Source organism: Bacidia gigantensis (genome assembly GCF_019456465.1).
Source record: "Bacidia gigantensis strain McMullin 20006 chromosome Unknown contig_295, whole genome shotgun sequence".
Taxonomy (NCBI): Eukaryota; Fungi; Ascomycota; class Lecanoromycetes; order Lecanorales; family Ramalinaceae; genus Bacidia; species Bacidia gigantensis.
Genome location: NW_025408608.1, coordinates 1228802 through 1243627, shown reverse-complemented (window position 1 = coordinate 1243627; position 14826 = coordinate 1228802). Strand labels below are relative to the sequence as shown.

General features: G+C 50.3%; 5 protein-coding genes across 5 annotated transcripts; 3 read left to right on the top strand and 2 right to left on the bottom strand.

The window, feature by feature from the left end:
• Positions 1 to 195: 195 nt before the first annotated feature.
• Positions 196 to 1036, top strand: KY384_008396 (uncharacterized protein; the record flags this gene model as incomplete). The annotated part of the gene is made up of 3 exons (XM_044816885.1): positions 196 to 222; positions 338 to 423; positions 640 to 1036. 3 exons carry the CDS (start codon positions 196 to 198, stop codon positions 1034 to 1036), a joined length of 510 nt encoding a protein of 169 aa, XP_044666250.1.
• Positions 1037 to 1447: 411 nt separating this feature from the next.
• On the bottom strand, positions 1448 to 2842 carry KY384_008395 (uncharacterized protein; the record flags this gene model as incomplete). Its single annotated transcript, XM_044816884.1, has 3 exons — positions 1448 to 2006; positions 2036 to 2503; positions 2556 to 2842. The coding sequence occupies 3 exons, from the start codon at positions 2840 to 2842 to the stop codon at positions 1448 to 1450; spliced, it is 1314 nt and encodes a 437-aa protein (XP_044666249.1).
• A 398-nt stretch (positions 2843 to 3240) lies between these two features.
• On the top strand, positions 3241 to 4633 carry KY384_008394 (uncharacterized protein; the record flags this gene model as incomplete). The annotated part of the gene is made up of 2 exons (XM_044816883.1): positions 3241 to 3789; positions 3839 to 4633. 2 exons carry the CDS (start codon positions 3241 to 3243, stop codon positions 4631 to 4633), a joined length of 1344 nt encoding a protein of 447 aa, XP_044666248.1.
• Positions 4634 to 6022: 1389 nt separating this feature from the next.
• On the bottom strand, positions 6023 to 11372 carry KY384_008393 (uncharacterized protein; the record flags this gene model as incomplete). The annotated part of the gene is made up of 5 exons (XM_044816882.1): positions 6023 to 7616; positions 7668 to 8020; positions 8074 to 8330; positions 8421 to 8731; positions 8779 to 11372. The coding sequence occupies 5 exons, from the start codon at positions 11370 to 11372 to the stop codon at positions 6023 to 6025; spliced, it is 5109 nt and encodes a 1702-aa protein (XP_044666247.1).
• A 799-nt stretch (positions 11373 to 12171) lies between these two features.
• Positions 12172 to 14791, top strand: KY384_008392 (uncharacterized protein; the record flags this gene model as incomplete). The annotated part of the gene is made up of 2 exons (XM_044816881.1): positions 12172 to 13955; positions 14005 to 14791. The coding sequence occupies 2 exons, from the start codon at positions 12172 to 12174 to the stop codon at positions 14789 to 14791; spliced, it is 2571 nt and encodes an 856-aa protein (XP_044666246.1).
• Between the last annotated feature and the right edge of the window lie 35 nt (positions 14792 to 14826).

Sequence of the window (14826 nt, the reverse complement as noted above, 5' to 3'; positions counted from 1 at the left end):
TTGTCAACCAGGCACCGATTCATAATCTCACTGCAGCGTTCGCGCCCGCTCCGCTGCGGGGCTTTGCGAGCAATTCTGCCCCACCTCAGGAGCATAAAATAAACAATAAACACCCCTTCCAATCCCACAGTCACTCCAATTGCAATCCACATCTTCGTCAATCCACTCGATTCTATCGCTTTACCACTAGTAATCATGGCTCCCAAGATCGCAATCGTGTTTGTGAGTTCTCAATCCTGCCTCGTCCCATGCTCCAACATGACTGTCTACTTCTGTGTTCATCAGGGCTGAAGGGTAGTTTCTCTGTAACGCCTTCGCTGACAATGCTATCAATCAGTACTCTCTGTATGGCCATATCAAGAAGCTTGCGGAAGCTGAGAAGGAAGGCATCGAGTCCGCTGGGGGCAAGGTTGACCTGTACCAGTATGTTTCTTCACACTCGTAGCAATTTCCACGTTCTGCAAGCTGAATTGACCCCACAGGGTCGAGGAAACATTACCTGAGGAAGTCTTGACGAAGATGCACGCCCCTGCAAAAGACTCTTCCATTCCCAAGATCACCCCCGCTAAACTTGCTGAATACGACGTGCGTCCCCCATTTCCCTCCTCTCTTCTTTTTTCATGACTGACTGACGTATAGGCCTTTCTTCTGGGCATTCCAACCCGTTACGGCAATTTTCCGCGCCCAATGGAAGACCTTCTGGGATGCCACAGGTCAGCTCTGGGCCTCCGGCGGTTTATGGGGCAAATACGCAGGTACCTTCCTCTCTACAGCTTCTTTAGGCGGGGGTCAAGAGTCTACCGCCCTTGCGACCATGAGCACACTCGCTCACCACGGTATCATTTACGTCCCCTTTGGCTACGCCAAAGCTTTCGCTGAACTCACTGCTACTGATCAGCTGAGAGGCGGCGGCCCTTGGGGCGCGGGCACGGTTGCAGGTCCGTCGGGTGAAAGACAGCCGAGTGACCGGGAACTGTTCCTCGCGAAGGAGCACGGAAAGTCATTTTATGAGGTTGTCAGCAAAGTCAACTTTTGACTAGATGGGGTGGGGGCATCTGCAGGAGAGTTGATTGGGGGAGGAAAAGATGAGCAAAAGAAGGAAGAGAAAGTGGAGACTAGGGAGCCTGTGAATGGTGGAGCGAGTAGTCCTACAGCTGATGCAAAGAAGAGCACGCCTGACGAAGATTCGGAGGCAGAGACTGGGCCTTGTGGGTTGCCTAAGAAGTGTGAAATCCTCTAGAGGACAGCCTTAATAAATGCAGTGATGCTCCGAAGAGACTCTCTTGATTGTATCCTAAAACCGTAGCCCGTACTTAACGTCGTCTATACAGCATATGCTCGCGAAACCCCACGCTATGCAATATCCGTTCATTCCTCGTTAGGGTCTTGATCCATACATTTCAAATCATTACATTCATAGAGTTGATCTTAAGCAGGTCAAGCCACCTTACGAGCTCGCCTTCATCTCCCCACAATTCGCACACGTCCACCACTCTCTCTCCATGAATTGTCCGCAATGCCCACACAGCCACCCCAGCGGCGCCTGCGGTTTTCCTCTCTGCTTATCTTCCATCTCTCTCAGCGTCCGTACAGCTTTCGCCGAGTTGTCCTCCTTCAACGAGCCTAAGCCAAGTTGGTGCTGATCGCTCTTGTTCCTTATGGGGAGTGGTGGTGCTTTGGTCATTTCTTTGGCAGCTGGTGGAGGGCTCCGCCGCTCGATGCCACAAGCGTCACACATCAGATGTGTGGGTGGGTTGATCAGCGTACAAACCTCGCAAGCCCATGAGCCATCACTAGGGTACAAAGCGGGATTAATCAGGTCTATGGTCTCGGAGGTGGAAGGCGCCAGTCGCGAAGGGGCAGTAGAGGTTGAGGGCATCGGTTTCGTGAGCGAAGGAATTGGAGGAATGGCGTCTTGCGATTTGAGCCGTGACAGTTCTTGTGCTGCAATGTTCTCGGCTTTGCTTCTCCCCGCGTTCACGCTTCTACTCCCAGCTGGGTTTTCCCTGCTGGGGGGATGTATGAGTCACCGTACTTTTCCCTCTCTTCTTCTTGGACTAGATCGATGTAGGCGAGCATGATAGCTTCTTCATTGGCATCGTCTGCTTCGGCTTTGGTGCGCACGCTGCGCTTATTGGTGAGGTCGATGATTTCTCGCTCCTTCTCTTTGGTCGCTGTCCCACTGGCGCATCCTTTCATTACTGCTGTCCGCCGTTGCGCTGCGTCTGCTATGACCTTCCTGATGTCCTGGCCTCTCCTCACGGGGGCTCCACCGAGCTTTTGACCTGAGCCAGCAGAAAGAACCTGCCTCTTTTCAGCCGCTGCTCGAGCGCGACGGCGGGCTTCGTGCATGGGTATGCGTCCTCCGCCGAGCTTGTGACCTGTGGACAGAAATCCCTCTCCTGTGTAGCCTTTTCGGATAAGGTTCTCGTATTCATCACGGAGTTGATTCCAGAGGTTGTGAAAATGTTCGTCGTGTGGGCCATGAACGATATGACATAGCCTGAGATTGTGTCAGTGAAAGTGTTTCCAGAATAATGAGAGTGCTCGCGAACTCGTGCAGCATAGTATCTGTAACCTGTTCTATAGGCATAAATTGCCTCTCATCACCAGCGTGCCTGAGCCGCAAGCATATTCTTTCACCCTTGTTGATATTCAGGCCAAGGAGGTTTCTTTCTTCTGGAAAGAATTCCGTCAAGACGCCTACTCGCCAGCCTCGCTGTCTCATTATGGGCTTCACCAGGGAGGCGATTTTGCGGAGCATGTGCAGAGCGTCTGCTTCTCGAGCGCGGTGCTTTTCATGCTGGTATTCGGAGACCGATGGGTCGTGTTCGGATGCCATGTTGGTCTAGATAGTCGACTCAAGGAGGGATGGGGAAAGTCTAAGAGAAAAGCAGAATGCCCAGGAAATCGGTTGAATAGTAAACACTTGACTTGAAATTGAATAAGCACGTTTTCAAACAGGAGGAAAAGCTAAGGAAGTAGTTGAGGGTAGGCACCGCCGACAAGACCTTTGGGCAGCAGTGCCGATAAACATCTTCCTATAGTGGTATGCTAACTAGTTCACTTCATGGCGCTTCGAGAAGCAGCCAGGTCTGTTGCAATCATTCACTTCTTGTGTCGTTTCTTCTATTGATTCTCGTCGGACTTAAGGCGGACATGCCCCTCCGAATGCCTGCTCACTCAACCACCACGAAACTCATACTTTGCCCATCATCTAGACTGTTCTTCCCTTGAAAGATGCTCCGAGAGCACAAAGCTGAACAGGATATGTTTGACTTGGACTCCATACAGGAGTCTTTCAACGCTGTTACGGAATCTATAGAAGAACAGTTCGATAGCATCGCCCGTCTTGCTCGAGATACATATCGGTCAACGCCATGGATACCGGAATCGATGAAGCCCGATGTTCCTCCTCCCCCACCGCCCTTCTATGAAACAATACTTCCACCGGCTGGCTATCTTCAGGCTTGCCGGATTTGGATATCAGAACATCGCGCAGTGACAGCTGCAGTCGTTGCCTTTGTTGGCACAGGGGCGTTCATTGTCTGGCGGCAGCGAAGAGCAGATAGAAAGAAAAGAAGAGCAAAGCGCGCAAGGAACGGGCAAAAGACAGAAGTCGTCCTTCTGGCCGGATCATTACATTCGCCGTTCACACGGTCCCTTTCGCTGGACCTGGAGCGGAGGGGCTTCATTGTCTATATCCCTGCTGCGAGCGTATCAGAGGAACAGATCATCAATGTGGAAGCGAATCCAGACATAAGGCCTTTGAGTCTGGACATCACATCTGTAGGTCATATTACTCTTGGACTAATGCCCACTGCTGACTGGATCGTAGCCCAGCTCTGTATCCGAAGCCGTCTCCAAGTTTGAATATTTCCTAGATTCACCACTTCGCACGAGAACAGCAAGTACAGCGTCCAAGCCCCATCTTGCAGCCTGTTTGTTGCTCCCACCCCCAGTCTATCCTGTCCGAGGTATCGCCAGCCTGGAAATCCACGACTGGTCACACACATTAAACCTCCACATCCTAGCTCCTTTCGGTCTTGTCCATGCTTTCCTGCCCCTACTAATAAACCAAAATTCAAACCTGTCATTCCTCACGTCGTCAATTAATTCTTCGTTGAGAACTCCATCTCACGCTCCTGAAGGTGTTGTCGTTGGCGGCATCGAACAATATATCGCGAGTTTGCGAAGAGAGATGCCGTCCATCAACGTGGTGCAGATGAAGCTTGGTCATTTTGATTTGAGCCAGTTCTCGCCAGAGAACAAGCAGCTTGTCATACCGCATGAGCTGTCCAGAGTCAATGCTACGAAAGCGAGACTTGGTGTGAAACCATACGGAGGAAGCGCGCTCCGAGAATTGCACAACAATGTCTTCGATGTCATTGTGCGTTCGAAAGGCAGGAATAGCACAGTATTTGTTGGTCGAGGAAGTCGAGTCTATGATATTGTGGGCAAGTGGGTGCCATCAGGACTTGTCGGGTGGATATTGGGTGCGAACCAGAGCTGGCCGTCTATGTTCGCACAATCAAAGTCGAAAGACCTTAAGAAAGGCCAGTCGGAAGAGCCAGCTGCGGAAGATCTAGTCGAATCGATGGCATCGATTGATGATATAGGTAACGAAGCATGATCCGAAGCGTCCAGTGGATTGCTCACTGAATTTAAATGACTCCACTTTCAATAGCCGGCTTCTTGGTGCTGGCTAATAGTAATATCTTCTCTTCTTAAGCTTCATTTCTTCATCCAAATTGACTGTAACCCGCCAGTCAAAGTGGCTGCTATCCGTTCCAGAATTCTTCCATTGGCCTTCGAGCAAAGGGGCCTAGGTGCTTTGATCCGACCTTGCTTTTCTTCAGTAGCCACCCCTTCCACGTCTCCCAAAGCCTCTCTTTCCCCTCCCCCTACCTCTCCCACCATCCCCACGGTCCCAATCCCGCATATCGCGTTCCTCAGCCTCTCCTCTCATCCTCTCCCTCTCCATCTCCACCTCCTCTGCACTCCTTACAATCCTGACTTCCGGCCTGGGCAAATCCTTCTCCTCCTTCCATCTTGCATGTGCCCCTTTCCGGCACTGTCTTCCGTCTGGACAAAACCCTGCCAAGTAAAATGGACAGGCCGCCTTCTGCTTCACATGCCTCTTCGCGCACCTCGGGCCCAAGGGACAAAATCCCCGTTCAAACCACTCACAGATTGGCCTCCTCCTCTCTTCCACCACATCCAGGTCCGGATGCAAGTAATTACAGTCGTCTCCCTGCGCGCAGTAGCCTCCTGTGCCGACCCATTGCCTGCACTCGCTGCGCCCACGGAGGTTCCATTCGTGCAGGAAATCGCATGCGTCTCCCTTTTTGCAGAGGCCTTTCAGCCAATGTTTGCAGACGAGGTTATTGTTGGAATGAGTGAGAGGGTGTTTATCGGGGCAGGAGGGGCCGAGGGGACAATGGCCGGCGCGGTAGGCTTGGCAATAAGGACGTGTGGGGGGAATGCCAAAGCGGTGAGTTGTGAGGAGGTGAGGGAGGAAAGCGAAGTTGTACTGAGCCAGAGGGGTCGTGTCGGGGAGATTCGAGTTGGGAGAAGGAGTTGCGGAGGGACGAGCCACTGCTGCTGCCATGTTGCTGAGTGAGGGGAACGAGGAAAGTTATCAGATCCTCGAGTGTACAAATCAAGTAGACAAGCAAAGGGGGGAATTAGTCAGCGCAAGCTAGAATGACAAGATTGTAGACGAAAAAATAAATAATCCTAGCTTTCGGCTAACATAGGCACTGTCAAAGGCAGAAGTTATTAGAAGGCAGATAGTCAGCATGGAAGAGAACAGGCGTCACTTTAGATCTTGCTCGGTGACACATGTCATTCGTGTTATTCATTATCCGTAGAGGTAATACAACATTATCATTACTACAACAGTACACTTCTAATACCCACCGCTTCTTGAGGCCGTCGCTTTTTCCCTCCTCACGCAATCTTGAGCCGCTCATTCACGCTCCCCATCAATATATTCTAAAGCCGCTTCGCTTAAATGCTATCAAAAGAACTTTAGTGATTTTCTCCAGCCCTTCTTCTCGTCGCTATAAGCTTCGATGCCGCTGTAACCCGATGTCCTCTTAGAACCTGGCCCTGACTCCGCCGAGTTCATCCTGTAAGCATCATCGTACATGTCTTGATCGTGGCCGCTATTGACGCGTATGGGCACATCGCTTCCTAGCATCTTGTCGGCTTTGCTTAGTCTTCTTGCTGGAGGTGCACCACTTTGTCTTTTGTTACCAGGATCTACGTAGTCATGATAGTCAATGCTGTCCAGTCTCTGCCGAGCCGGAGACTCATCTCCAGAGATTGAGCCATCCAGTGCCTCGTATCTTTTGGCGTGACGTGACGGTGGCACCTCGAATTCCTCGACTGAAGCCGCTCGCTCCGCATCAAGAATGTCAGCCTGTCGCCGCGTATCTTTGTATTTTTGTTGTGAATGTGGTGGCGAGGGTAGTTGCCCCTGAGGCCGATCACGGAATTGACCTAGTCTCTGCGCCTCGACCTTGGGATCTTTTGAAGGCGGCGGCTTCAAATCCGGCGAATCACGGACCTGAGGTGGGGTTTGGTCTCTATATCTTCTACGCTTCTCCAAACCAAAACTCCAGCGGCGTGGTCGGATGCGCTCTTCCTCAGATTCTTCCTCTGTAGATTCACTGCCGCTCAAACTTGCTTGACTAGCGGAGCCTTCGCTGTGAGCGTGAGCAACCTGATGTGACTTCCGATCCCGCAGATTTGTCAAACGTCTCAGCAAATTTGGTCGGCGAAGTGCAGCGGTATTTTCATCACCTTCACCTTGGTAGAAAAGTGCAGGGATTAAAATACGATAGGGCGTAGTCTCTCCCGCAGGATTCTGTTGATCAACCTCGCAATGAAGTGTGATATCTAGACCATTTTCAAGATTAACGTGGTCATTTGTATCTTCAGGATCACCTTTGTGTGCTGCCTTTTCGCTAAGGTTTGTGGGTCGGCGGAGAAAGGTAGGGCGTTGGGGAGCAGACGAGTGCCTCTGGGGGTCCACTTCACCGATAGGCGCAGTGGAAGAGCGGCTGACCTGGGACTTCCTCACAAAAGTCTCATTGTCAGCTGGACTTTGAGGTGGGGATGGCGTATCGTATCCTTGAGTAAGATATGTGTTCGGGGGCCCACGTCCTGAAAGCCGCCGGATGAGATTCCCGGGTTTGACATCGCCACGCGTTAGTGACAGGGTCCTCTGTAGAGGCGTGGGTCTTTTTGGTAGATCTTCCTCCTCAGTAGTCTCCGGTTCGGAGTGTGGTGGTGTTGGCGGAGGAGTAGATCCAGGCAGGTATTCTCGGATAGAGCACCAATTTCGTCGCGGAAGGAGACGTTTATTGTTCCGCAGCTTACCGTCAACATCATGCGAGAACATTGGTATCATGTTTTCGTCTGTTTCGGCGTCTAGATGGTGCGTTTTGTTACGCTTATTGAGAACATCGCTCATAAGTTCTGGCGGAGGTGTATTGACAATGGCAGACGAGACGACGTTCGGCATGTAGCGGTGGTCTCGATCTTTCGGTATCTTTAGCTTTGGATTTGAGAAGAATTGACCGATGGCTGCGAGATGAACGTCTCCTCTATCGCAATGATGAGCAAAAGGACTTGCAGCATGAGTTTTAGGAGCTTACCCCAGGATTGTGACTCGCACAGATAGATCTGCCGCGAGCTCCTGCAATTCCTGGACGAACCAATTCCTCTCACGCTTGTGATTGCGTGCAGTCCAATGATCATCAAGATCATCTAAGATCTCTACTCCGCCGTCGAACTTGTTCATGACATTACCCAGAAGCCCCATTCTTCCCATGGCCTTAAGGGGATCCAAGGCTTTACTAGTCAGCAGGTTTTCTAACCAGACCAGCCTCGGATATGCGATAGGAACGCCCAGCAAGACAATGAGATGCTTGGTCCCTCTTTCTGCTATCTCTCTCCTGCATCTCTCGAAAATGATATCATAGGAAGACTCGCTGAGGATTTCTTCTTTCTGTCCCAACAATCAGTACAATGGAGGACCCGAGATGGGTCAAGAGATCATACCATGCGTTCCGTGCGGCAGTCCAATCCGAGGAAGGCTACATGCTTTCCCAGAGAGACAAAGACACTTCGGCTGAGCTCATTGATATACGGCCCGGGAGAAGCTCCCAAGAGCCAGCTTGGTTCATCAGCTGTAGTCTCGTCTGGTACGCTTTGGTGTTGGAATAGCATGTAATATTTAAATGCCACACTTCCTAGCCCACAGAACACCGGCGTACTCATGAAGTGGTGCGGATAGGATCCAAAGCCATCGATGATGTCTGTCATACTTCATTAGTTACCTATTCGGTGGCACGCATACGAATTGTAGGCTTGATAAGAATACGGTGCATTTAGGCATTAAGACATACCATGATCGTCCCAGATGTTGACCATTGGTATTTGGGCGTTCGCCATACCGAATAGACCTTGTGAGAACCACATTGAGTAACGTTCCAGATAGAAGGTCTCGAGTTCTTCAAGCAAAGCAGGACTCAGCTCTACTTCGTGCTTATGATGGGGATTTTTGATGTCAAGCCATTCGCGGAAAAGTGGACTCTGTCTCATCACGGCATCGTTGTATATTTGATCGCCACCCCCAATCATAATATGAAATGGATGAGTTTGATGGTTGTTGAGCACATCTCGCCACAACGGATCGGGACCAGAAAAGTCGTCAGGGCTAGCAGAGGTCAGTATTTTTAAAGTAATTATTAAGCACGATCTCACTTTACGCTCAGACTGAAGCCATTGCAGCTGTGGAACATGACGTTCATGGTCTGACCTCTTCCAGGCACCCAAAATCCTGTCGAAGGACCACCGTTGATGCTGTAAGCAATTCTAGTGTCTGCAGACTGCAATTCTACTTCTATATTAAAGCGCCAAAATGTTACGCCTCGTTCTGCATGAAGTCGCACACCCTTGACCCTATGTCCCTTTCTTTGCTTGGGTTTGGAACGAGATTGGCGTGGCGAAGGTCCACCGTGACCAGGCCTGTATTCAGGCGTGCCATAAGCAGTCGGAACCGCAGCGCTTCGAAAATCCTCAAACAGCCCGTCATCGTTGCCTTCAAGTCGTGAAAGGTCCTTCGCATGCTCTAAATCATCTACTGGCTTGACATACACGGTCTTTCCGGTTCTCGAAAGCTTTGGGAGCCCGGCTACAGGGTCCATATAATGATGGGGTAAATCTTCGCTTTTCTCATGTTCGGCTTGCTGTCGCTGCGGCGGAGGTAATTTTTCCATTGGTTCTGGAAATAATCTCAGTACTGGGACTGGGTCGTATGTCGAATCGGCATCGTTCGTGACGATCATTACGCTGCCTCGCCAAGTTTCTTGATCGCTTTTTTGTGCCGCAACCTGTTTGTTGTCTATTTTATGAATCCTCATGCCAGTATAGCGCAAAAGAGGACCACACTTGAGGAACAAGGGGGGCGAAAAGGTAGTAGAAGCAGGTACTGCACGTATGCGGACAGACCGCATACTCTTCATTAGCTCTTTGCTCAAGTATGGCTCGCATATATGATTTGAATGAAAAGGATGATGATCAGCAAGGGAGGTGCATGAGTAGGAATATGTCAAAGGAAGTTCGATCGTCTCTTTCCCCTTTAGGCGCTGCGATAGCGACGACAAGTTGTTCCTTAGCCGCACAACAGCATTGTCCTTTGTCTCTTCGGCTGTAACATATTGCCGTGTCTGCGGTGTTTTTTCTCGGGTTTGAATCGATTGTGGAAGAGAAATCAAGCTAGACTCACCATTTCCCTCCTGATAAGGGTCTTGAAAGCCGACGCTATTCCTTTGCGAACGTCGACGAGCATTTGAACCCTGCTGTTCCCACCATGGCGACTCATCAAGCGAATTGTCTAGAAAGTCATCCGCAGTCAACCTTGCGACTCCTCCATTTTTCCATTCGTTCAAGTGATTAGGCCTTGCCGGCAGATCTATGACAGGTTCTGGTGTTTGCTCCCGAGCATGGTGCATAATGTTGGAAAGATGATGCTTGCGCTGTGTGGGGACTTCGGCCGTCAAGAGAGGATTGTTTCCGAAACCTACCCTCTGTCGTGCACGGATACCTGCTGCTGTCTGCGGTGGTATCTCATGTCTTGGTGTCCGCCCAGTGGAGACTTGCCGTGCGGAGACGGCGTCAGATATACCTCCATATGCAGCTTCTGAATCCTTCTTTTGCGAGGGTTGCGCCTTGTTGCTATAAAGCTTCTTCTGCTCTGGTAGCACCTGTCTAGAGGTGGAAGGCATGCTAGGATGGCGAGTTTGTCGAGCTGTCGATATTGTGTCAGTCGGTACGCTAGGTCCTCTACTCTGGTATAAGCCTGTGTCTTCTTCTTTGATATCGGATTCAGCATCGAGCTCAGGCGAGCGATCTTGATTTCGGAATCTTACACCTCGATCAGGGTAATTATCACTGGTGGCTCGGCGTTGTTGTTGAACAGCGTCTCGATTAGGTTCGTGAATTGACGGATCTTCTCGAACTCGGTTCGATGCAGGGGCAAATTTTGATTCCTGAGGGTAATTTGAGCTGGAATGCCTTGCCCGCGACTCCGTAGCAGAAGTTCGTATCGGTGGTATCCCTTCGCGAGACTTTGCGCTTTCCACCGCTTTCTTTTGCGCTGCAACTTTGGAATCTCTCAGTCGTTGTTCTGCTTGCTCTACTCGTGCTCTTTTCTCTTCCTTGCTAATATCGGTCAATTTTACCTCAAGCTTTTGGAGTGGAGAGCGGTCAGATGCCCATTTATCGCTAGTATCCCGCGATGTGACAGTAGTACTACGAGAGGATTTTGGTTGATCAGATGTCGGTGTAGGCCCGGCCTGTCTTGAGCGTGCTGTGCATGTGTCCTGAAGAGCCGGTGACGCAGGGTTCTTGGCCTGTGCTTCCTGTGGAGTTGCAGAAAATGAGATCCGTCTAGGAGACGTTGGACTTTTACCCCAAGAATCTCTTGCGTGCTGTTGGATCTCGGAATACACACCACCAATTGGACGATTGAGGCTAGTTCGTCGTTCACTTTTAATGCCTGAAGGTGGGTTCGGAGGTGTGGCTATATTGTTGTTGGGATCTGGGGGCAGTGATCTTCCAGTTAAAATAGCTGCTCTTTGAGCAAATGAGCCGGGATATGTATTCGAAGAACGATCAGCATTGGCATTGTCTGAAGGTGAACGATAGGATGACGGTATAGTCTTTGGTACCTCGGGGGCTACAGGTAGATTAGGAATATCTGAGATGATGGGGCTTTGTTGAGAAGCTGTGCCAGATGATCTTCGCTTTCTAGTCGCTGTTCTCGCCATGCCATTTGTAGCGGTCGTTCCTTCCATTGCTGAAAAAGAGGGCGCGGGTTGTGTGAGGGGGCGTTGGAAGTGTCTCCATTCGCCATTCCAGGACCATTGGATCGTCTTTGCAAATTGTCCATACTCAGAATCTACTGGTATGTACTTTGAAGCTAGCTTTGATGATGCTCTCCGCACTCTACTTCTCGAGGCGCATAGGGAGGCAATGATTATTTTGCTAAGGAGAGATGGTTAAAGGAGAGAAGATCATGTTGTATGTAAGTCTCAAGCTGAAAGCTACAGAGCTAATAAAACTGAAATACATTACCAAGACAATCGAGAGAAACGGATGCATCACACGCAACATACGTGAGTGGTGGAAATCTTGGTACAGGAGCTCAGCTTCACCTGACAAAATTCTAGGTTTGTTTCCAGCCCCCTTCGTAGCTTCGGGCCGCCCCATCGCGATCATCGAAACCAAAATACTCGTACGCGTATTCCACTGTGGCTCATCCCTGATCTGGCCTAACGAAGGCAGCCATCATTAGTATGTTGTGCTTCGACCATTGCTTACGGCCACACTAGATAGCTACCGATGTTCTATGGGCTGAAATCCGATCTTCTGCTGGACCTCTCGGACTGTACCTTTCGTTCGTTCAGGGTTTGAGGCTTTGACGGCCAAATAGCGCATTGCAGAACAAGGACGACAGGATTCTTCTGAAAGCTTTGAACTTCCGTCAGGACGCCAGCAACTGCCCTTTCCCCACTCTGTGCAACATCTACTGGACGTCGTGCACTTAGATAAAACCATTCGATGGCACCTCTGTGAGCTCTTCGACCTCAGATTATGAAAATCTCGACAGTCTTCACATTGCTTTTTCTCGCTTGCACCACCCTTGCCCATAAACCTCGAATACGAGATCATGAAAATTATGACTACTATGCTCTCCACCTTCATGAGGGCTCGCCGCCTCAGCAGGTAGCCTTTGCGCTCGGCCTCCGGTACGAAGGACCTCTTGGAGAATTACCCGATCACCATACCTTTTCTTCTCCCAAAAAAAGAACTCATAATGCAGATGCAATACTCGAAGATGTCCGGCGGCGGAGAAGAAAGAGGGATCTCGTGGAAGACGGCGGACTAAGTGGTATATATTGGTCGCAGAAACAGAAACCAAAACCGCGATTGGTGAAAAGGGGCCACCCCCCGTCAGAGCTTGACCGACAGGGCCCACCTTCGTCTGCAAACGCCGAAACGAAGCCTGATGTAGCCGAATCGTCCACCCCTGAGCCCGATGATGGTACAGACAAGGAAGCTGTCGCTCAGCGGAACAGCTTGCAGCAAGAGTTAGGCATTCAAGATCCCATATTCCACGAACAATGGCATCTGTTCAATACGTTGCAGATTGGCCACGATCTGAACGTCACGGGAGTGTGGCAGCAGGGTATCACGGGTGACGGCGCAACGGCAGTCATGGTGGATGACGGGATCGATATGTACAGCGAGGACCTCAAGGACAATTACTTTGCGAAAGGATCCTACGATTTTAATGAAGGCGTAGAAGAACCTAAGCCGAGGCTGAGCGACGACCGGCATGGTACACGATGTGCCGGTGAGATTGCCGCAGTAAAGAATGGTGTTTGTGGAGTTGGAGTGGCCTACACTGCTAGAATTGGAGGCCTACGTATTCTGTCGAAAATCATTACAGACGAGGACGAAGCTGTCGCGATGAATTATGCATATCAAGATAACCAAATCTACTCTTGTTCTTGGGGCCCTCCAGATGATGGGAAATCGATGGACGCACCCGGTATACTCATCCAGAAGGCAATGGTAAATGCAGTGCAGAAAGGAAGACAGAACCGAGGCAATCTTTTTGTCTTTGCCGCTGGCAATGGACACGCAGCCGGTGACAACTGCAACTTTGATGGCTATACTAACAGCATTTATACCATTACGATTGGGGGAATTGACAGAAAAGGGCTCCATGGCTACTATTCAGAATACTGCTCAGCTCAATTAGCCGTCAGCTATAGCAGTGGTAGTGGAGATGCCATACACACTACCGATGTTGGTACAGATAAGTGCTACTCAAATCATGGTGGTACCTCTGCTGCAGCGCCATTGGCAGCAGGTGTTTTTGCATTGGCTTTGTCGGTAAGACCAGAGCTCACATGGCGCGATGTTCAAAACGTCATCGTCATGACTGCCATTCCGGTCAACGAAGACGACGGAAGCTGGGATGAGACCTTCATTGGTCGAAAGTTCAGCCATGCATATGGATTCGGCAAAATAGACGCGTATGCGTTTGTTGAGAAGGCAAAGACTGTCGACTTGTTGAAACCACAAGCTTGGTATAAATCGCCGTGGATTCATGTCAAACATGCGATACCACAAGGTGTTGAAGGTCTACTAAGTTCTTTTGAGATCACGGAGGATTTCTTGAAGGAAGCCAACCTGGCAAAGGTAGAACATGTTACAGTAACCATGAATATTGAGCACTCTCGCCGGGGTGACCTTAGTGTCGAGTTGCGGAGTCCGACGCAAATGGTAAGCCATCTGAGCGTTGTTCGACGGCTGGATGATGCACACGAGGGCTATGTGGACTGGAGTTTTATGTCTGTCGCACATTGGTAAGCTTCAAGAGGCTTCTTTGTGCTTGAGCGATCTGACCATCATTAGGGGCGAGACTGGTATTGGCAAATGGAGTGTCGTGGTGAAAGATACTGAAGTGAATGTTTTAAATGGAACTTTCACGGATTGGCGCATCAAACTTTGGGGCGAATGTATTGATGCCGACATTCAAAAGCCTCTCCCATTGCCGACAGAGACTGACGATGACGACCACGACGTTGTATCAGGCTCACCGACATTTGTAAGCGTTGATCCTGGGGAGCCTCAGCCGACAAACCTACCGGCAAATCCGTCAGATCACCAAGATAGACCGGTCAACATCAAGCCGACACCTTCAGTCACCACGGCGACTTCGATTTCTAGCTCTGAGAGCCAATCTGTAAGTCTTCCCTCATCTTCGACTGCATTGCCAGACGTGCCGCCGGAGGAAGACACGGGTGATGAGCATTTCCTGCCACACTATTTCCCTACCTTTGGTGTATCTAAGCGGACCCAGATATGGATCTACGGAGCATTGGCCATCATCTTGTTGTTTTGCATAGGTTTGGGTGTTTACTTCCTCCTCCAAAGGAGGAGACGGAGGAGAATGGAGCGCGAAGACTACGAATTTGAGGAGTTACTAGATGACGAGGATGCAAATGGACAGACTGAGGGCCAACGGACGAAACGAAGGGCTGGTGAGCTCTATGATGCGTTTGCCGGAGGTAGTGAGGAGGAAGATGAAAGTCTCCTTAGTGACGAGGATGAAGTAGCAGCTTATAGGGACGAGGTCCCTCCCGAGGGGGACGAGAAAAGGGGCAGGAGTCAATCAAGAGGAGAGGACGAGAAGCGTTGAATGAATCTAGGAATCGTTAATGAACGGCTAGCTCT